Source organism: Onychostruthus taczanowskii, unplaced genomic scaffold (genome assembly GCF_017590055.1).
Source record: "Onychostruthus taczanowskii isolate IOZ18803 unplaced genomic scaffold, ASM1759005v1 scaffold158, whole genome shotgun sequence".
Lineage (NCBI taxonomy): Eukaryota > Metazoa > Chordata > Aves > Passeriformes > Passeridae > Onychostruthus > Onychostruthus taczanowskii.
Genome location: NW_024498773.1, coordinates 777,394 through 800,619, shown reverse-complemented (window position 1 = coordinate 800,619; position 23,226 = coordinate 777,394). Strand labels below are relative to the sequence as shown.

General features: G+C 39.3%; 1 protein-coding gene across 7 annotated transcripts in view; it reads right to left on the bottom strand.

The window, feature by feature from the left end:
• Positions 1-21,968, bottom strand: part of APC (APC regulator of WNT signaling pathway) — a 96,589-nt gene extending 74,621 nt beyond the window's left edge. For 3 of the 7 annotated variants that reach the window (XM_041399181.1, XM_041399185.1, XM_041399189.1), the window contains exons 1-2: positions 21,649-21,706; positions 5,491-5,569 (exon numbers count right to left, since the gene is read on the bottom strand). Coding sequence is in view for 1 of the 7 variants with exons in the window: in XM_041399186.1 (XP_041255120.1) it covers positions 5,491-5,511 (21 nt within the window). In the remaining 6 variants the exon portion in view is untranslated. Of the gene's footprint in view, positions 1-5,490; positions 5,570-21,648 lie in introns of all 7 variants that reach the window. The other 4 variants (XM_041399186.1, XM_041399183.1, XM_041399188.1 and 1 more) reach the window with 4 other exon arrangements.
• Positions 21,969-23,226: the final 1,258 nt, after the last annotated feature.

The following is a 23,226-nucleotide window of genomic DNA, read 5'->3' as shown; positions in this document are numbered from 1 at the left end:
GGGCGCGGCGCCGGCGCTGCCGGAGCGCCCGGACACCGAACCCGCGCTGCGCAAACCCGCCCGGGCTGCGCCGCGCCCCGCCGCCGCTCTTCACCCGCCTGCCGAAACAGAACATTTAACACTGCTAATGTAGAAATGAAACGAGGTTCTGCGTGTAGTAGCATGAAAGCTGGTACAGCTCACCTAGAAATAAATTGAGACATTGCTTATTAAAAAGGCAGCAGGAAGCGTGTCCTTCAAGGGCATCTCAGATTTCTCTGCAGTTCAGTAAAGCATTGTTTTCATGTGCTTTTCAGATATGAAGTTGTTACTGCTACTTGGTGGCTTAACAACAAAGCAAATATATTTAGCATTTAAGCAATCAGAACATTGAGCTAAATCAGAACAATAAGTACCAGTTGGAAAAAAAATAATCTAAAAGACAAATGAATTTATGAAAGAAATCAATTTATGAAACTATTTTATGATCTCCTTTCAGAAATTATCTCTCTCCAAGGGTAAGAATGTAACAATGTGTTTGAGGATGACTCAAAATCTCACGGAAGCACACTACTGAAATCCAAGACACAACAGAAATTAAGCCATATTTCAGTTGCGTTTGTTTTTCACTTTAAAAAACAATTATCTATATAACAGGTACTACAGGAATCTTTTTAAAAACTTTTATATCAAAGTCAGCTTTGCAGAAACAGCACAATATTAAACCTTTTAAATCTGCTAGAATGATTCAAGACTAGATCTATGGGCAGTGCAACCCATCTCAACAAAACAGGTCATGATAGAAGACATCTGAAAAGGTGCAATGGCTACCCACCCAGAGCGGAACAATGCCCTTCCCTGGGGTATGTTACGTAAATTATGGAGTTATACACTTATACAAGGGGACATAAGGATAGGTAACTCATTAAAAATATACGTCCTGATATGCCTTTTTATAATCCTTCATTCTGCTTATAATAATCTTTTGATTTGCATGAGACAAGCAAACATGTAGGACCTCGTGGCTGGGATGAGATTAAATTAAAGGCACTGCAGGCCTGTGTGCGCATGCTAGCAATTGCACCACACATTACTTAAATGCTACTAATTTCATTATAGCTATTTCCTCATACCTTCTTTTTCCAATCAGAGAAGGCGATAATTCACACTCAGAAAAGATGCCCTTTACCAGATAACCTTTTATCAAACATCTTCGTGATTAACAAGACGTGTGACATGTCATCTGCTACCTTCAGGACAGTTTTGCACAAAATTCTCTCTAACTTCACCACTCAGGCTAACTGCAGAGGTACTGTCACTTCAGCTATTATGGTAAAATACTTTAAGCCAAAGTTAAATGGGCCATTAGTCAAGAGTGTTCCAGGCTTTATGATTTTTTGCTATAAAGCTTCTATTAATTACAGTATTGTTAACATACTATGGTTTATGGGTTTATGATACACTTGATTCCACTTCACAGCAACCAAGTTTATCCTCCCTTGGCTGTAACAAATTGTCACAGTACTCTTAACAGTTAAAATTTTAGAACCTAGCTAGTCATTAGACCTAAAGCCATCTTACTTGATATCTTGGTGATATACACCACAGCTCCACCCTCAGAAAAGCAAACCAAAATGCTCCCAGTTGTTTTTGTGAAGCTCTCTCCATCCTAAAATTCTTTACATTAGTACAAGTGTACATTCAAATAAATACAGACATCACTCAACACCTTCGTTATCAGTTGGCAAATTGTTGCAATAGGAGTTGTACCTTAATACCAAAGCAGGATACTCCAGTAGTAGGTTTAAACCTGAAGAGTGGCAAGTGTTCAGAGGTGGCAAATGCCACAGTCTAGAATGACTATGTGTGTAAAGATGACAAAAAAATGTAAAGAAAAACAAAGAAATCGAAATACTAGGTACTTGAAAACGAAATTCCACACTTAAAAGTGAAAAACTAAGCTTTGAGAAGTAACTTTCTAAACCCAAACCAGGTGTACCAAAGACAGAAGGCTACGTATTCATTTACACACACCATAGTGCACTTTCTGCAGCTCTGAAAAACTAACTGTAGTTCCCACTATATGAAAAAATTTTTTGCTACTCCTGGTACTGGTTAATCCTTTTTGAGTCTGGGAGTCACAATCTCAGCAAATTCACTGCTCTGTAGCCTGAAGTCCCACATTTAATTGAAGAACAAGCAGAAACACTAATTCTTTAATGCTTTCTGCCAAGATGACAGCTGAGTGGGAGAGAAAAAGACTTCCTCCCTCATTGTAATGCCCATTCTGTTATGATTTCATAAACATGGCAGCTTATGGTCGCTGCCTGTGTCACACGTACTTACCTCTGCAGCAAAACCCAGTACTAAGTCAAATTCAGTTTAATAAACAGCATGCTTTGACCCTTCCCCTATTGCATCTTTCAGTGGTGTCAAACCACTGCTATATAGGTGAATATATTCCCTCAACACCGCTTTCTATGTGCACTACTGGATTTTCTTAATAAAACTAATACCAATGAAACACTGTTTGAGGGGGAAAAAAAAAGGCCAGGCTCAGAGGAAAAAAGAAAGGAATTTTACAAGAAAAAGTCTTTAGACTAAGTTTATTTTTGGCTAGTTATTTTCTATCTGGCAGATGGAACAACATGACTTTTTCATTCTTTGAAAAAACCATTACCAAGACAGACTTAGCAATACCTGCAAGATATTACATAAACCCATTATCAGAAGACAAATCTCTGCATGAATCCATGTAAGCTATCAAATCCAAAGGACAGAAAATTTTAATATCTAAAGATACCTGTTCAGTTTCAAATTACTTCTATGACTTTGGACAAGATCAATGCAGCCTACTCAGCCCAGCACTCTCAAACAGTCAGATGGGAATTTGGGCTAAGAAATGGAATCATCAGTATTTTTTAGGCAATTTTTCACGCAATCTATATGGTAAGAGTTTCCCATTGCATTTATAAAAATATATTTGGTCTCAAAATATATATATAAAATATATATTTTGAGACCAAACAAAATTGTCATTAACTGTTACAACCCACTACTAAGCAGTGCTTAGAATCTCTGAGTAGATTAAGGTCTGAATTTTTAAAAACATAAGGTACATTCCCCAAAGTATCTATTTGCCACATAAAATCACAACTACTACAACAGAAATTGCAAGAGGTTTTCTGATTTTAGATAGCTGGCTCATAAATAGGATAATTCTCTCAACCTTTGCAACCTCACCCTCTGCAGCAATAGTCTTCTGTATAGAAGCTTTTCACTATTTAATACATTTAAAGTGATTGATATTTCATTATTAGTCATTGAACATGCACAGAACTACCTACCTCAGAAACCCTTAGCAGGGAGTGGTTGGGTAATGAACTAAATTCTCTCGCTGGTGCCAGGAACTATTTTGGCATTACTTGCAAATGTGAAACAATAGCCATTGACTTGTATTAGACTGCACTTTTTAGAAAGATGGTATTTCACAGGTTTCATTGACAAAATAAACTGAAGACATTTCACATCTGTTTTACATAGAGAAAAGTTTCATCTCAACATCTCAAAAGTATCATCAAATTGATTTGTCATCAATTTGATGACAAATTTTAGCAGCTGCTGTAACCAAAGGTCTTCTTGTGCCTTTCAACCTTACATGGGGAAAAAAAAATCAATAAAGCTGAACATTCTCTTTGTTCCTTATTGTCTTTAGTACTGTGAAGGTACATTCATGTCTCTCACTACCACACAAAGACCAGGTTTCCTCTGAGGCCTGTCCTTACTATGTGTGCAGGACCAGTGAAAGGTAGTATATACACACTTGGGAAGACTCATAACTTGCTCCCACTGGCATTAGTATCACTGTTTTGGCCATTAAGAGCTGTAGCCCTGCTTTCTCCATCAAAATTCTCTCATATATACTACATATTATTTTCCCAACTATAGGAACTTCCAACTATGAGCACTAGAAAGGTCATCAGAAGTTTTCCTGAGGATCAAGAACCTAAAGGACTGCCTTTCTCATGCAGATGAAGAAAGAATAAAGAAAATAACTCTGTCATTGTTCCCAATGAATCATCCAGAACATCTGCAGTAGTCCTACAAAACCAGGAATTTTCTGTACTGAGAACAGATTTTCTACTATACTAATGTACAAAATTCCACCTTTTTTTTTTCCCCCAGGAAGCTGTGCTACCAGTTCCTGAACTTTAGAATATTTTTCCACAATAAATGACAAGGTCTGTCTTTCCTTGTTTGTGGGGTCAATTAACTACCCCACAGACATGTACCATAAGCTAAATGAGAAAAGCAGAAAATTGCACGCTGTTTAGTTATTTCACAACTAAGTCAGAGGTACAAAAATACATTACTTGCTCTTTAAATTCTTTACTATTTAATGCTCTCTACTGTTTGCCAATTCCTTACTTTTGTCCAGAAGTAGTCTGCTCTCTGGGGCATCTCCCACTCATACTATCTTCCCTCTCACTAAGTTTTTCCATCTGCATAAAGTTTCTTGCTTTAAATTAAAAAAAATCAAGGAGAAATACTGCTTCCTTCCTCACAACTGTTAGCTCTAGTATGGAGCCACAGCCCAGCCTGCAATACTAGCCACATTTTCTAAAAACAGTAAAGCAGCAAAATAGGGGTTTAGAAAACCATTAATCCATTGTATTTCACCATCCACTCTTCTATCTCAGCTATACAATAAACACCATCTGACACAACTTTGTGTCAAATTACCTACGATTTCCTTCTCCACTAATTAAGAACATCACACTATCTTAGCATTATATCACTTAATTTCCTCTGCTGTGGCTCTTTCAGGCTTGTTAGGTAAGTTTACTGTATCTGCATACTGTAATTTTCACTTATTGCTTCATGGATGGTGCTTATTTAATCCACTAAGTGGCTCACCCTTTGAAGAAATGTGGAAGCTGATTTTAGAGATGTGAGCTAGTAATCTTTGTCTTTATTGTGCAGAAAGCGAGTTCACAGTGATCAGATAAAGAGCTGACTTTCAAGTGTAGCATAGCCCACTGACCAGGCTGTGTTGGTATGTGCCAAACCACTCATTCCCACTGCTTATCCAGAGAATTTGAAAACTTCTAATTGTACCTTTTAGCCTATATGTAATTCTGTTTCAGTAGTCTGTTAATGGTACTGAAGGCTGAATATCTTCAATATAAAAGCCCTTGGAAAGCATACCTCAGGGATTCTCTGGTGATTAATTTTCAGATGGAAGGTTATGCCTAGAGGACTTTTTTCAATAATACGTACTTTTTCTCTTTGTAGTTCTAAATTCAGACTAGAAAAATATGTTTGAAGAAAGATAAAAACCAGTATATTTTCTCATGTTTCTTGGGAAGTCTCAGACTCTGGATCTGTCTGATAGCAGATCTACTCTGAGTGCTCACTTGGAACACTTGAAGTGGCCTGGATTGCAAGATAAACCCCTATTTTGCTGCTTCTTCATACTCAGCATTAACAATAAGAAGTCGCAGTACTCACATGACACATGGATGGCTGCATGTGCAAGTGGATGGTTAGATTCAGTTTCTTCTTACACTGTGGTTGACAGAGGTCCCTGCTAAAAGATGGATGCTACATGGTTATGTAAGCTTTATAGCGCCCAGGAGCATACCAGAATACTACACCACCCTGACAAATGGAAGCTCTATCAGTGGAATATTTACCTTTTTCTTCACAATCTTCTTTTCAGTCCTCCCTTTGTTTGGTTTGAACCAGATGTTCTTAATGCAAGAGCTAATTTCTTGTAAGCATTCTGACATTTTAGTAGTAATAAATCAGTTAGCTGAAGGTCATCTATTTAGCTAAAGGTCATCAACATGTTTCTTGCCAATGGCATTGAAAAGGAGGGAATGTAAATTTTTGTGGAATCGTGTAAGCAACGACCTTTTCAAAAAAAGTACATTAACCATGACCATTCTCCAAGTCTACTAAGATTATAAAAATTCCAGCTAGACACAAGTTTCTTAAAACCCACTGCATTAAGAAAGGCTGTGACAAGATCTAGAAACACACAGATCTTGCTAACTCATAGCTGTGAGTTCTTTCACTGTAATTATAATCTTTTGAACACTTAAAATTAAGGCTTGAGCCTTAAAGGCTCTTAGCTACAACAGGACAACTGTATCAAATCAATCTAGAAAAACTATCATTTACAAGATAAAGTGCTGGCAAGGAATCTGAGGACACATACATCATACTCAAAGATATATAAAAAAATTCCACATTTCAGTACATAAAAGTAATTACTAGGGAGTTTGAAGAAAGACCACAAATAAAAATGGCTTGTCAAGGAAGATTTATGCTGTATGGTTTAAGGAGTAAAACTTAGCTGGTTTAGAAAAAGGTAGGCTGTTTTTCATCACTGTATACTGAAAACATTTTTAAGTGTCACAAGTTTAAGGAGATCCATCAGCACAGATCAGACAAACTGGAAATTAATTTCTCAACATTGCTGCAGTTAATCAAATCACAAAAGTTCAGTAGGAATTAAGCCCACAAGTTGAGACAAGGTATTTCAAAAAATACCAAGTTTTACTGTTCTACAGCCTCTAATGTAAGGGTCACACTGAACAGCTGGGATCCACTTCAGGGCTGAAATACACTAAAGTTTATGATTCAGTTAATTCAGAATTTAATTCCTTGCAGTGTGCATATACTCATAAGGTCTTGGAACAATTATAATCAAGTCTCACACCACCAAGATCGAGGTGATTGCTTGGTAAGGTTAGGAAAGAAAATCTCCCAGCTCATTTCTTGGGACCAATATAGAACTTCACCCTTAATTGATTTCTATGCATGCCAAGATGAGCTGCTGTGGGAGGCAGCACCCCTGCAGAAAGAAGAAAATTAACTCTATCTCAGCTAAAAACCAGGACAAGAATGGACTTGTGCTGTCAGGAAGCACAGCCCTCCAAGACACCTGGCCAACATGCAGTTTTTCTGCTCACTGCCATATTAATGACTGCAAATAATGATTCATGTCATATTTTTGGATTAGCTTTTGTTCTGGTAGCCTTCTTACTCTCTTCAGCTTATTTATTTACCATAAAAATGTGTCATTGGATGATTTGGGTCTCACTCCCTTAGGGAATTGCTGTTACACAAGCCTCAGGGAATGGTGGCATATTAATTTTTTCCCTCCTCATTTGGCACACTGTCTAGTCAGTTTATTGAAAGTAAAAAATACACAGCCTCAAATCAAAATATGTGTTGCTGGTGGGGGTGCTAGGAGTTACATTCTTCTGTTGGGGTTTTGAATTAATGACATCTTTAAATCTTAATTTCAGTAACACTAATAAGGGGGAAAAAACTTTTTTTTTCCTTTAATTGGAGAGGGAAGTGTTTTTATAAAAGTCTGAGAAATCTAGAATATCTTATGCTATATTCTTCTAATCATGAAAGTCCAACCTACTGAATAGCCAACAAGGGATAAAAATTCAAGCATAAGCTGCTCTGCCCAGTATTCAAGCAGCATGAATACTTTTTTAAAATTGATCTACCTGCAGAGTAGAAAAAGAACACAAATTTGAAATATTCATTGTATTTCTAGACAAGCTGCTTCCAGTTCCAAGCTCTACACATGTAGCAACAGTGCTCCACAGTGATCCACATTTTTAGAAGTCACACAAAACTGCCCTTTCTTTGGGCCATTTATCATCTTGGAAATCACCATGCATCTTCAAAGTAACAAAATCAGCATCTGAAACAGCTACTACTGAAAATTTATCATCACTAGCCAAGTTACTTCAGTACAGTACTGGGAAAAAGCAGTTGAAGAAAAGGACTGATATTCATGCCCAGAGCAAATACAGTATCAGTGCAATAAAAGCTGAAAATATATTTAAGTCTGTCAAAAAATTGAGAAGGGAGGAATTTATTGATCTAGATAGAATACATATTTCAGTTGCAGCTTCTCTTCTCAGTTTGAATCCAAAGCCACCAGCTAATCAACCAAAATACTTAAATTTCATGCACTAAATTTTAGAACCCATAATAGAAATGCATGATTAAAGAATATAATATTGCAACTCTGCAGAAACAGTCAGATTAAGATGTAACAATTTAAAACTAACATCACTGGTGTACTTTGCATCTTAGATTTCAATCCCTATGACATGAGAAGGGAAAATTTTAATTAATCACAACAATACCTATAAAAGCTCTCCATCACTAAGTATACTAGAAGACTACTTTTTCTCCTAATACATAACCCAAATACTTAAATCTTAAATGAAAAGATTGTATTTTCAAAAATTTCCAATGCAAGTCAACTAGAACACCGGCCCTTAGTCATATTTGACACACAGTCCTTCTCAGCATGGATGTGCATTTCACAGATCCATTACTCTTTATAAATGTATATATTTCTAATCAAGTACAGAATCCCTTGCTCGAAGTAATTTATAACATTTTAATGATAAAACTCAAACTACTAAGTTTAAAGTTTGTCCTGCAAACTCAAGTAAACTGAGCAATCCCAAGAAAACTCTGGCAAACAAACATAATACATTCTTTCTACACAAAGAAAAAATCCAAATAGAGTAGTCTTGCAGGGAAACTTAATGCCTGAAAATTAAGGTAAGCTGAGAGCTCAAGAATTTTAAGTATTTCCCACAACACTGAAGGAGTTAATTTTGTAAGCTAATTACCCCAGGTGGCAAGAGAAAGGCAGAAATCTTCACAGTAGGTAATAAGTTTCTTCCCAAGGAAGAAACAATAGGAGAGATCCCATGCCATTGACAAAATCCCTTCTGTCACTTGAACAGAAAACCAAAGTCATTCTCCAGAAACACAATAGGCAGTAATTGAAATTTTCTTATTCAAGACTATGAATGAGCTGTTGTCCAGTCTCACTTCTTTATTTTTCTGCTTTACTTGATTTTTTTTCCCCATCTCGTGACCAGACACTTTGAAATTTTGTTCGATATTCACGTTGTGGCACTCATTCATCACATTATCACATACAGGTGTGACTAAAATCATCTGGATAAGTGACTCGACCAGAACTGGCTCTGTGTGCCCAGATGTGCACGCACCACACAGGTGGGTGGGACAGCACCTGTGACAGCACACAGCCACTCCACAATGTCCAAGCACTTCCAGGAAAGGCTGGAGTCACAGCATGACTTCACTGAGTGAGCTACAAGAGTAGCGGCCTTCTAGTCTATACCTGCCTGACATTTTTCCTGGCGTTCTCATATTTACTGGTTTTTGCTCCTCCTTCCCCGAAGAGCAAATGCTGCCAAGTGCTGGTAGTGAGGCTCATGACAGCCTTATTGCCAGTCCAAGTGCCCGGTAGTGTTCTGCACCACAGACTTTGAATGGCAGAATTGATTTAGCACAAAAGCTGCATCTTTTTAATTATTTGAGGTTTCCACAACACAAAGCAGTTCTGAAGCTTATGAGGCTTCTAGAAAACAGAAGCAATATAATTATATTTAGAAGTTAGAAAATTCAGAACAGAGGCAAGAATCATGAAAAGCACTATCCATCCATGCTCAGAAATGGTAAAGTAAACTTAAATGGAACACAGATTGAATAAAACAGACAGTTCCTCTCCAAACAGTGAACCAGGTGGCAAACTGCTGACACTAACAATTACTTGGCGTTCTAAAGAACTCCATCATTTCTACATCACTAGTCAGAAAATTTTCAAACAACAGACACTGGCTAAGGAAGTAACACATAAGTACCTTCCAAAGCCACCCATATTGAGAGCATTTGACTTTTAAGACAAGAGTTAATACACTGGCAGAGAGCAGAAATAAAACAGCCACAGCAGCACTGGTATCTTGAAGGTGAACACATCTTCCAGTATTTTCTGAACAAGTTAAAATATTCTAAATCACCTGAGACTTCTAAATTAGAAAACAGTGAATTACAACCAGGCTTTGTCACTACAACTAGTTTCAGGTCTTCCTTGCTGCATGCATACCAGACTGTCACATGGACTCTTCAATAGCTTTACATCATTCTGGGCACTATTTCACTTGTGGAAAAAAAAAAAAGACCTAGACATCTTGCTCACAAGTAAAATTGAGAGAGTGATTTGGAACAGTATAAAGACAGTCATGTATGGACAACTGCTCTTTCATGGAAAACAAAGCAATACACAAATCCACTGGTTTTAGAGGAAGACAAGTTCTCTTTCTCCATTCAATTAATTCTTTTCAGCTTCCAGCACTTGAAACATTTTTTTGGAAAAAGCTTTATGAATCAAGTCTAGTTCTCAAGGTCTTAAATGACATTTAGACATTTAATTAGCAAGCCATCACTTGGACTGGCATCTAAAGCTTTTGTCAGAGACCTAATTCCATGCCAATTCAAACATCCCATTAGTCTTATATTAACTAAAAAGAAGCCTCACAATATTCTGGCTACTTGATTGCACTGGCATGCGTTAACACAACAGTGGAATGAATCTAACTGAATGCAAGGATATAGATTTACAGTGTACAAACGTTAAATTAACAAAGATGTTCTAGGACAAAAATATAATAACCACATATGTATATGAACTGGTACTCAGGCATACTTTGTGCTTCTTGGTACCCTGTATGAAATGTCAGAGACACTCAAGTGAAAAAAAAAGGGGAAAAAAGCAAAAAGATTGACTTAATTAAAACTGTTTAAGTGATTCCAAACTATGTCCTGTTCTTAAACCTTTCTAGAGCTCATTCTGAATATATTTAGACACTTATATTTGTGAATTAAGCATCATTATTCTATGTTGTCATTTCTCCCCTAAGACATGTTCAGTATATCAGACTTCTAAAAAGTCATTAACATATACAACAATACATATAAACAAATAAGTTATATTTGGAAAGAAAGAAAAATCACAGTGCCCTTTTTCATCTTGTATTTCTAATCTAGACCTGTAGTTTTTGCTGAAATAACAAAACAAAATGTAGAAAAATGCTAGAAATCATTTGCATGCACTCTGTAAGGTTTTTTCCTTGCTTTTGTGGAAACAGAGTCACTGCTCCACTACACTGGGCTAAAATTAGAGTCCTATACAATGAAATGCTTGTAGTTTAACAATTTGAATACCAAAGAACAAAGCCCTAATACAGTAATTCTGCTGAAATACAGAGGAGAAGGAAACCTGGTACCAAGAATGATTAAAGAAACAGGTATATAAGAAATTGGAAAAGTATTCAGTTGTCTTTAAATTTGGTACTTATAAAGTCTGTAAACAAATTTTTTAGTATACTAAAAAAATTATTTTTAAAAATCAGTTTAACTTTATGTTAAAAAGTAACTATGAGGAAGTATATGCGATCATATATTGGATTTGCTAACCTTGGAATCTCATGTATTTCAGCACTACCTGCAGACACTATCTCCTTAGCAATGACAGGTGACAAGAGTAGTGTTACTAGGGTTATTGGCCCTGAAGCTTTTACTCCAAAACTGCTGACAAATATATTTTTGATGACAGAAGTAAGTAAATTGTAACATAATCAGCTTTTTTTTTTTTAAATTGGTCTAGATCCTGGTGTATAGTAGGTGCTACACAGCAGTTATTTTTGTTGTACACCACGTGCTGATAGCCAATAATTTTACCCAAACTTCATTCCACAACTAAGTCTTTCATGACTAATACAGAGTAATCAAGAAGACTTTACTTGTGCCTTTGCAAATTCTGTGGGAAACAGCTTAGAAAGAATAGAGATCTTAAATGCAGATCTTTCTGAGTAAAAAATACAGACTTTGCAAAGAATCTCAGTGAGAAGAGGCAGGCATTTACCTCCAGAAATCCCATTATTCAAGGCATATACAGCATTTTCTTTGTAAAATGTCTGACTCAAATACCTGTATCTCTCCCTCCACAACAGAGCTGAATTTTAAAAGACACAACCAAAAAAACCCACCAAAAAAAAAAAAAAAAAAAAAAAAAAAAAAAAAAAAAAAAGTATTGAGGAGTTCAAGACGACTTTGGTCTGGTATCGCTTCTACTACAGTAGAAGGAGCACAGCTACTTAGCCCTTTACGACCTATGCTTTGCCCATCATAAATGGGAATTTTTCACTCAAAGAACCTCTAAACATGAGGATAAGAGACACTCTGTCCTTCGGGCAAACATTAGGGGTGTGGGCAAGCATTAGGGGTGCTGGAACAGGCCTGAAAGTACAAACTTTTCTTTCAGAATAAAAGCTATTTCCCTTTGTCATGAAAATGAAGTATCTACTTATGTACTTGAAGCTTTAACTGAAGAGCAAAATGGTAAGATGGCCAGCATTTTCACTGAAATAAGCAACTTGCTATAGCATACCAAAATTTCAAACCAGGAACTACATCAGCTACAGGAAAAGTATTTTTTTATGAAATAGGTAGAAGCAGTGCAATGGTCACCCACTTGGACCCTTAAAAGACAATAAATAGACTTCTGACAATGTTTCAAAGTGTTGGGCACTAGAACTCACCACTTAATTGCATGAAAAAGCTAACAAATGAAGGCATACCAAATTTCTGGTCCTGAGAACAAGCTTACACTTTTTCTGAATAGTAAAACCAACATGACCAACCATCCAGATCAATATGATTACCAAAAAACTTTGCAACACACAAAAAAATACTTTCAAATGAGTATTTTCAAAACAGATCAAGTATTAGGATGGTGTTTTGGAAACAAGTAACCATGGAAAAGACACATGAAATCTGAGCAGCACTAAGATGGACAGTAGCAATATGACACTAAGATGTCAGTGACTTGAGACAAAGTGGAAGTTATATGCAAGACTTGCATCTGAATTTAGAACTACAAAGACAGTGCTACTATGACCTGAGTCCAGAAGGAGCAGCTGAGGAACTCAGTGTTTTTATTCAGACACTGTACACACAAATACAACTTAATAAAACTAAGAGCTTGTCTGATCAAAGTACTTCACTCAATTTCCAAAATAAATGTCTTGTTTCATAGTTTGATGAAGTTTAGCCTGTTCCAAAGGATGTTACACTTACAAAAGCAATGGAGGTACATTGATGACTGAAATGACAATCAACACCACTACACTCAAAAAATGTTGCATTACCTCTTCACAGATGGTTCAAGCAGGCAAGGAATGGATTGCAGTAGTAAACTACTTGAGAAATTAGGCAATTTCTACTCCACTTTTTTTTTTTAATAAATAAGCACTTTAAATATTGCAATTATCAGTGATGACTGAATGTTTCAATGTTTCCATTAGAAAGAAAATGAAAATAAAAGCTGTTGCTACATCACACTAGTAGAAGAAACCTTGACCATCTATGAGGGACAAGCAGCATGACTGCTTCTGGTAGAACACAAACATATCTGCTCAAATTCTTATACCACAGTCTCACAAAACACTTTTCCTATATCTAGTGAATTACATGACAGTTCTGTTACTATGTTTGTTTCCAACCAAAGTTATATTTTTAAAAGAAAAAAGAGCCTATGTAGCAGTGGGGGAAAATGCTGGAAAATTCTTATAGCCTTCACACAATAGTGTTTGATCCCAATTCATGACTAATACTTAGTTATACCATATAGTGCTTAGTTAATTATATAACTTTCCCAATAATTAAAACAATTAATTAGAAAAGTTAACTTTTCTAATTTATTGTTTTAATTAATCATAATAAATGATTATTATAATGTGTGAATTTCTGCTCTGTCACCTGTCACTGCAGCCAGCATTTAGCAAGGTTTGTCATAGCCTCCTGTTGCGGGAACAGAGTTTGGGAAAATTATTGAAACCCTTCTAAACCAATTCCAATCAAGCTGGATAAGCTTCCGTGATCTCAGTCCTAGGAGGAGGTTAACAAAGTCTGGGAGAGAGATCCATTGCTGAAACTGGACACAAGGAACACAGAATTCATGGACCACAAGGACATTTTGCAAAACTCTAAAATAAGAAAGTAACAGAGAAAATTTAGCAATTGTATTGGGACCCTCTCTATCTGTGATAAAGATAATTAAAGGAGTGAAAATGTGGGCTAATTAGGATGAGAAGCAAAAAAGCAATAAGCAACGGAAGATAGAACACTAATTAATGAAGAGAATGACCCTATTTATAGACAATGAAATTAATTTCTTTGCTACAATGTGTAGTGAAAAGTTCTGACAGTGGGTGTGGATGTTGGGCAGAGCTATCCCCACACACTCAGCAATCTGAGTAATGCTGACTTCCTAACCTAACAAACTGGTTGGAGAGTCTGTTTCAATAACAAGTCTGAAACAAAAAAACACTTCTAAAAAAATTACCTACTAAACTAGTGTACTCTCCAAGCCACTAAATTCCAATGTCCCAAAGTAGGTGTCAACATTGTAGATTTCCTTCCCATTCCATCCTGCATATGCTTCCAAACGTAGCCAAAGGTTAATTAATGCTAACTATGCAGCAAGACTTTCTAATATGTATGTTCAGGATATAAGTAGTTTGTATACACTATCTGCCAAAAAAATATTATCCTCTTGCATAACAAGGAGCCTGCATACCTGCATTGCAAAAAGCGATTTTGATAGGCAGTCCTCTTGTAATGGCACATATGACTGCTTTTTAACAGACTGTGTAAGCTTGATCTTCAGGTCTGTGCTGCCAGCAATAACTAACCCTTTCCCTTCTCCTCCCCGCAAACAAAAACACTGAAATGGAGGTCTAGCTATAAACTCAACTCAATTTTACCTTTCTCTGCAGCACTAGCTTTTTTGTAGTTGTAACTTGTAATTAAGAGAAACTGAGGAGTCGCATGTTCATCAAACTCCGCTACTTGGCAAACGAATAATTTCTGAGAACACAGATCAGTTTCAAGCAAGAGCTTTCTGTGCACACAGAGAAACAACTACCTGCAGCAATCAGGAACACAAGCTTTATAATGACGTGTGTAATGAACTGTAGAGAAGGTAGGAGCCTGCAACTCTATCCCAACTGAGAAGGATACAAATTTATTACCAAACTACTTATAAAAAACCTATTAACTATAAAATCCAAAAGCAAGAAACACTTGTCACAACAACGATCTCTGCACACTACATGCTCTGTTTCTTCATTTCTAGTAACACACTGGAATTTCCATGAAATTATTCCAACACAATGCCACATGACATATAACAAGTAGATTGGACAAATTCCTTATAATAATTTTGATGTAGTAACACTTTGCTCTCATCACTCTGAAGTTTATTCTGTTTCTCCAAGGATAACACAAGTAGAAACATGGAAGACAGATCCATTCTGTATATATCTGAACACAAAGTCCGTCACCAAAGACATTCACACAACTTTTGCACAAAAAAAAGTCTTGCAAGACACTGATGGGTAATATCTACTGAAGTTATATGGAAACATTTAATGTTACAGTACTTTTTATTTCCACCTCTATGTTGGAACCTCATTTCTTATTTCTATAACCATAATGCATTGTATTTTTATTCACACACTTACCTTTCTGTATTCCAAAAAACAGTTACAAAACAGTACATACTAAAATCACAAACCTCAAAACCAAACAATTCAGATGTTGGAAAACAAACCAAAATAAGGAGCAGGAATCCACTTCAGCAAAAAGGTCTACCCTGACATGCTTACTCAGATATTCATTTGCCATTTTTTTAGGATTAAAGAATCATTTAGGTTGGAAAAGACCCTGAGGATCAACACCCACTGCCAAGCCTTCACTCAGTAAACCATGTCCCTAAGTGCCACAATCACACGTCTTTTAAGTACCTCCAGGGACTTAGAAATGGTAACTTTTTCTACCACTTTGTGATATTCCGTAACTTCCCCTGGCAGCCTGTGCCAATGCTTGACAACCTTCACCCTTTTGGTGAAGAAATTTTCCTTGATATCAAACCTAAGCCTCCCCTGTTGTAACCTGTTTCCTCTTGTCCTATCATTTGTTACTAGGTGGAAAGAATCTCCACCTCACTACAGGCAGTTGTAGGGAGCAATACAGTTACCACTAAGCCTCCTTTTCTTCAGGCTACACATCCACAGTTCCCTCAACTGCTCCTCATTTGACTCAGGCTCCAGACCCTTGCCCAGCTCCCGTGTCCTCCTGTGCACCGGCTCCAGCCCCTCCATGACTTGCTGCTGCACAGGGGGCCACAGCTGCACACAGCATTCACTCCAGCTGTGGCCGCAGCGCGGCCCAGCGCAGGCCAACGCTCACTGCCCTGCTCCTGCTCCCCTCTGCTGCTGACACAGCCCACCGTGCCCTTGGCCTTCCTGGCCACCCAGCCACAGGCTGCCTCACTTTCAGCTGCTCTTGACCGGCTTCCCCCTTTTGTCACAAGGCAGTTTTCCAGCCACTTTTCCCACAGCCTGTAGAGCTGCAGGGCTTGTTATGACCCAAGGCAGGACTGTGCATTTGCTCTTTTTAAACCTCAGGCCATTGGCCTCACCCACTGATCCAGCCTGTTCCGATCCCTCTGCAGATCTTTCCAACTCTCTGGCAGATCAATACTCCTGCCCAACTTTGTGCTGTCCGCAGACTGAGGGAACACTCTCTTCAACAGGACTGGTCCCAACACTGTACCCTGGGGCATCCCACTGGTGCCCAGCCACCAGCTGGATGTAACTCCACTCATCACCACTCCCAGGGTCCTGATGTCCAGACAGTTTTTCACCCAGACACCACAGCTGTCCAAGCCATGAGCAGCCAGTTTCTCCATGTGAATGCAGCGGGAGACAGTGCCTAAAGCTTTGCTAGAATCCAGGCAGGCAACAGCCACAGCCTTTCCTTCATCCACCAAGCAGGTCACATAGTCACAGAAGACCAGACTGGTGAAGCTGGACCTGCCTTTCACAAATCCATGCCAGGATCCCAGGCAGGCAGGGCCTAATCCCCTGGTCATCCTGAAGACCAGATGGCACACAGCACAATCTGCTCCATGGCCTGCCCTGGCACTGAGGTCAGCTTGGCAGACCTGAATCAGAAGTCACCTCACTACCTACACAGAGTCCTCAGCCCACAAACTCCAGTTGACAACAAGCCAGTAAGAGCTTGAGGGAAATGCTTCTCATTCATCAGCTGAATTTCATCTTATAGCATGCAAACAAATTTAAATCTTATTCCAAGAAATGGCAAAGCACAGCCAAGTACCATACTGAGTTTTATGACCTACTTCACCTAAAGTGAGAGAACAATGAGACAAAGTAGGCATATTTGCACAATACATCTAAATAAAAAGTGTTAAATCAGAATTTTTAACACTATTCTGTAAGAAAAAAATATTGCTTAGTTCTAAAGAGATTCTTGGCTGAGATCCTTTAGATAGAAGAACAGCAGCAATGTGGATTCTCCATAGCAGGGATTTCAGAGAAGAGAAAAAGCTCATGTGATCCTGAGAACCTTCTTCCATTAATAAAGGGAAAGCCAACTCACACAATTTATGCTTTCATGATTTCTTTGCACTCTTGTCACACAACAATGAGAAGTCCTAGTTTCCTTCCAGTTCCCTCCACATGCCAGTTACTACAAAAAAAGGCCAATCCACTAACAGCCAAACTCAGCTTTGTGAAACTCAGCACATTTCAGAATCTATTTAAAGCAGCCAACAATCATACCATTAACAAAAAAGTAAGAGCTTTTTACTGGTATCTGATTTCCAGAAAAATAAGCAACTTTCACAGAAAAATAAGCAACTTTCACTCCAACAATTTAATCTACATGTGAAAGCTAAGTATTAAGTAATGTTTGACTATGTCACCAGAATTCTGTTATAGGGTAAGAATATAAAGTTTGTAGCTTCAAAAATATCACTGCATTAAGAGCAGCATCATACAATTTCGCACAGCCTAAATTATTTTTATTTTGAAAATAAAGTCTACATGAATAAGGTTTCTTCTTCCATTACAGATTAATATTCTATCAGTTTAGGATTAAAACGCACCCCTGAAGAATAATACTATACCTATGAAAGCCATATCAAAATGCTATTGATACTTAAACTTCAATGCTTACATTTAACATTTCCATACAGAAATCAAATTACTTGTCCTGTAATACAACTGTATTTACTTATTCAGACCACAGTCTTGTCCACTGAATTTTATTTCTCTTCTTATAATCCATGTGAAAGTAATGGCAAAATGAATTCTCTCTGATCTCAAAAAGCATGAATGTTTCTAAAATTTCTTATTTCCACTAGAGATGACTAATATTTAATAAGGAATAACTGCTTTAAGACACAAATGAACATACTCATGAACCCAATTAATCTTTGGCAGTTGGTTCAAATTAGCATATACTATCTTTGTGACCATGACCAAGAAGCAGTACCAGAGGTACTGTTACAGTAGCACATGGAGATTCCAAATCCAAAAAAGCATTTATCTTTTTAACCTTTCTTCCAACCACATACCTCTCTCCTATCCTTCATTATCCCTGTTAAATTGAGATACAATATTGAGCAAATGCTCACTGCCCAGTAGCTTTACCACCCAGCTACAACTGAAGCAACTCAATGCTACTTTTCAACTAAAACAGAACAGCAACCAGGCAACACCTCATGTTCTATGACAGCATACCATGATTTGTTGTTGAAATAACCATCACATTTATTTTTAACACTATTTTAACCAAAGTTGTATTTGGCAAATACAAAGTGATAATTCTAGTTGATTAGAACCAAAATCCTAACAGTGTGAAGTACTGAAACTTTTTAAGTTGGGTATGTTAATCTGAAGGGTGTCAGAGGTGTGGCTATGAAGTAATAGGGGTTTTGCTTTAGCAATATTCATAAAAAAAAGGATTATGAAAATAACATGACCTTGAACAGCAAACAATTAGAAGATCCACTTAAAAATGAGTTACAACTATTTCCCAGCAGAGTTCACATTCATTCAGTGCGTTTCATACATACATTTTTAAACTTACAAATACACTTCAGTGATAATAAAATAATCCTGACACTTTTTTAACATTCATAATGTTGATACTTCCATTAAAACATGCAACGTTAAAAAGTCTGTATTTTATTAACCAAGTCCATTACTTAAAAGCTAAATGATTGCTTATTGCATCAATATCCTGTAAGCTACTAAAACCATACTGTGAAAACATGGTAACTTGATATTAAAAAAACCGACATATTGCTTTCTAATGTCTAAATTATACTGAGATAACTCAAAAAAGAATATGAGGCACAACCAAAAACCCAAAGGATTCTTACACTGAATTTTAGGTAAGTGTGAGTGAAGACCACAGAATTAACAGATTTCTACCGTATAATGCTATGAAACGACTTCTGAGAAGTTGTAGAAGTAGAGACAAGATTAATACTATCCTAAATCAGTGGTATGTTTTCACTTCCCACTTACAGGATGTGTAAGGGTAGAAGGGACACAATAGCCCTCTACTCAAGCAGGGTCATCCTAGAGCACACTGTCCAGAACTGTGTACAGGTTCTGGAATATCTCCAATGAGGGAGACTCCACAGCCTCTCTGTGAAACCTGTCCCAGTGTGTGATCATCTGCACAAAGAAGTTCTTCCTCATATTCTGGTGGAACTTCCTGTGCATCAGTTTCTGCCCATTCCTCTTTTCCTATTGCTCAGCACCACGGAGAAGAGTCTGTCTCTATTCCCTCGACACCCTCCCTTCAGATACTTACAGACACTGATGTAATTCTGGTCTTGTCCAGACTAAACAGGCCCTGCTCCCTCAGTCTTTCCTCCATGGTATTTCATGCACTCATGATACTTCAGAACAGCTTGCTGACATTTTCAAAAGCATCCATCTAACACGTGTGTGAATACTTCTGCTTATTGTTACTGAGCTGCTTGAAAGACACTACAAAAGTTAACCATTAAAAACCAATTCAACTTGTTTTGCTTGTGCAGAAAGAAGGAATTTTCAGACTTTAGCCAAGATAAAGTGAGCCACATCAAAATTTTCTTTCTCAATCATGACAGGATTGAGTAAGATTTATTGTTAACTAAGCTGTTAGTTCTACATTCAATGACAGAGAGGTTATCTAGATAGAAGAGATTCTAAAAATAACCTAAAAGTATTTATGAAAAGTAAATTCTTACACTGAGTTTTAGACATAAAATATATATATTTGTGTATTAAGCATACTCGAGGTACTGCAAATACAAAATGCAGGTGTTTGTTAGGGTCGACAGCTACTAGTTTAGCACTAATACAAACCAAAACAGTATCACAAACTCATTGCATACAGTGGCATAACACACTGCTGACAGTATTTGTTGTATGCTCCAAAAAAGCATTTGTGTATTTGTGATGTCAGTTACATGGGGAATACTTTGTGCAGCAGATGTCTGGGTACCAACAGCCATTTGACATACCTGAGCATGGGTTTCATTGCATGGGGGATGTGCATAAACAAGGCAGGCCGTAATACATGTTTTATGCTCAGCTGAGTTTCTTATTGTATTTCTTAGAAATAAAAAACAATAATTCAGTAACTACATCACCATATGGCTGTCCACAATCTTTTTTTCTCCTTTATGCAACCAAGTACATATACATCTCTAACCAAATATTATACTATTTTGACACATAAAGCACCTAAGGAGAGCAAGTACTTGAAAGGCCTTTGTCAATAGGCACAACTACACTATAAATAGTCTTCACTCTAACTAAAGGAAAAAACCATATCAAGGAAGCTGAAGCACAACAATGATATCATGATGTCCACCTCAATATTTCTTGAGTGCTTAGGATTGGACAAACCCATGTGGCATACAAGCTTTTTCTAAGTCAGTTTAAAAATGTAATACTACAGCACCTGCAGAGGAAAAAGTTCTGTTTCTGTGCATTTCAATTAATGACCTAATCTCACTTAACTCTTGATGTAGCCTTAACTTACCTAAATGTTAGCAGTACTTCTGAAGCAAAGTTTACAAACCTGTCCTTCTCCACCTGTACACAGAACTATCTCCTCTAGTTCAACCAGTACCTGGTAGAAGCAAGTACATGAAAACAGATTCTGCAGAACTATGTTTTATTTTTTCAGAAAGTTAGAAGTTTCTGTGACAGCCTTAACAAAGGGCTTGTCTTACAGCTCTACAGGTCAGCATCATTATATTGTTTATAGCTGGGGGGGGAGACGCAAGGCAGCAGCAAACAAGTCAGATAGTTTAGTACACCTGCATCTTCATTTCCCTGCACTTACTCAACGAAGTTTTATGTTTACAGAAATTGGAACTATTTTGCTTTACATCCACTCAATTCTGAAGTTGTGAATGGCCGCTAAGGCTAAAATTACTACAGAATCTAAGGCTGTGGTCACAGACATCTGTACACACCCACCCTTCATCACTGGAGGTCACAGGGCACATAACAGAAGAAACAAAGCCTCCCGAACACAGAGTTTCGAGGCTAATGACTCGTTTAACAGTGGTGTTTGGTTTTTGCAGGTCAAGGCCTTTAAATGTTTTTTCTCAGGAGACAGCGGCTCAGCTCTTCCTAAGACGCAGCCTTCATATTCCAGAGATATTCTAGCTATGGAGTACCTGAATGCTTTCAGACTTATTTTGAAGGACCAAACCACTAAGTAATGTCCAATTACATCGCACTACCGCAAAATAAAATTTTAAAAAAGGAAAGCAAAACAAAGCTGCTGCACTGGCTTCGAGTGACACGCACTGGACCGGAGAGCGGCAGCGCCCCGAGGGCTCATCCCGCTCCCGGCACTCACCTGTTCGCCTTCCTTTGCCCCCGCCAGAGCCGCCGCGGCTCCTCCGACGCCTCCGCCGGGTCGCCGAACTACGCCCCGACTCCGGGGCGGCGAGAGGCGCCGGGCAGCCGCGCATACGGAGCAGCCCCGCTCCTTCCTCACCGCCTTCCTGACCCGGCTCCCCGACTCCTCATCCCCGCTGCGGAGCTTCGGGACACTCCCGGCGGCCTCCCCCGAAGCCCCTGCCGCTGTCCCTGCCCAGCAGCCGCCTCCCCTCAGACGCGGCACACCGGCCCCATCGCCCCCGTCCCTCCCTCGCCGCCCCTGGCCGGTGCCCCCACGGCCGCCATCTTGTCCGGGAGGGGAGAGGGGCACGCGCAGGCGCGGCCGCGGCGATCTCGGGGCCGCAGAGACAGCCGCGCGCACGCGCGGGGGCGCGCCCCGCCCCGCCCCGTGAGCGCACACCTGCCGCGGCGAGCCGGGTGCGCGCAGGGGTCGTCCAGCGCCCGGGATCGTCACTCGGAGTCGGTCACTCCGGGTCAGTCACCTGGTGCGGATCGGCCACTCAGAGTCAGTCACCTGCCGAGGATCGGTCATCCAGGGTCAGTCACCCCTGGAGGGTCAATCATCCCGAGTTCATCCCCCTCACAGGGCCCGTCACCCCGAGGAGAGTCACTCACTCAGGATCAGTCACCTGGGGTCCGTCACCTACAGAGCGTCGGTCACTCCGGGTCAGTGTCCCGAGGCTGTGCTGCCCTGGCAGAGGAGGTGGGGGCGCGGCACGGTCCGAGCGGCGGGCGGTGAGAGCCCGGGGCTGCCGAGCAGGCAACAAACACAGGTGCCTGCTGAGGGGTGCGTGCGAACAGCTCTCAGGTGTGGGAGGGAGGGGATGCCGGCGGAAAGCTCAGAATGCCCACGGGCACTGTGGAAGCTGAAGGAAAACAGGGGATGGACCCTCGTGATGTGTTTCTCGAGACCCTCAGGCAGCAGGCAGTCGGGCAGTTTGCCTTTTAAAGACTACAGTCACGGGATGGGCAAGGTTGGAAGATGTCACAGCAGCTCATTTGGTCCAACGTCTCTGCTGAAGAAAGGTCACCTGCGTGGCACAGCATTGTGTACAGACAGTTCTGGAGTATCTCCAGGGAGGGAGACTCCATAACATCTCTGGGCAGCCTGTGACTGGTCACATGAGGATAAAATCTTCCCTAGCAGCCCCTGTTTGTCCATGTGCTCAGGGAGCTTTGCCACAAGTGTTTCAGCTTCACAGTGGACGAGCTCAGACTCTCCAGTTTCTCCCTCTCGAGCTGGGCTGTCATGGCCTTGCTTGGCAGTGATGCCTTGGTGGTTATCTCCCAACCATGAGGATGGGTTCTATGCCACAGTTTGGTAGCTGAGGTCTCTCATATTTGTGCCTCAGTGTTGCCTAGTTTGGATGACTTTCTTCACTTACAGGTGAAATGTTTGCACAGCCTGTATTTCTCTTCCCTATTTATGCTCATATTTCCTGTAAAGTTACTTCAAGTTATCCTCAGTGGGAGGCAGGTCTGGTGTCATGAATCCCCAGCATATCCAGATGCTGCCTGGGGCAGACAAGTTTTT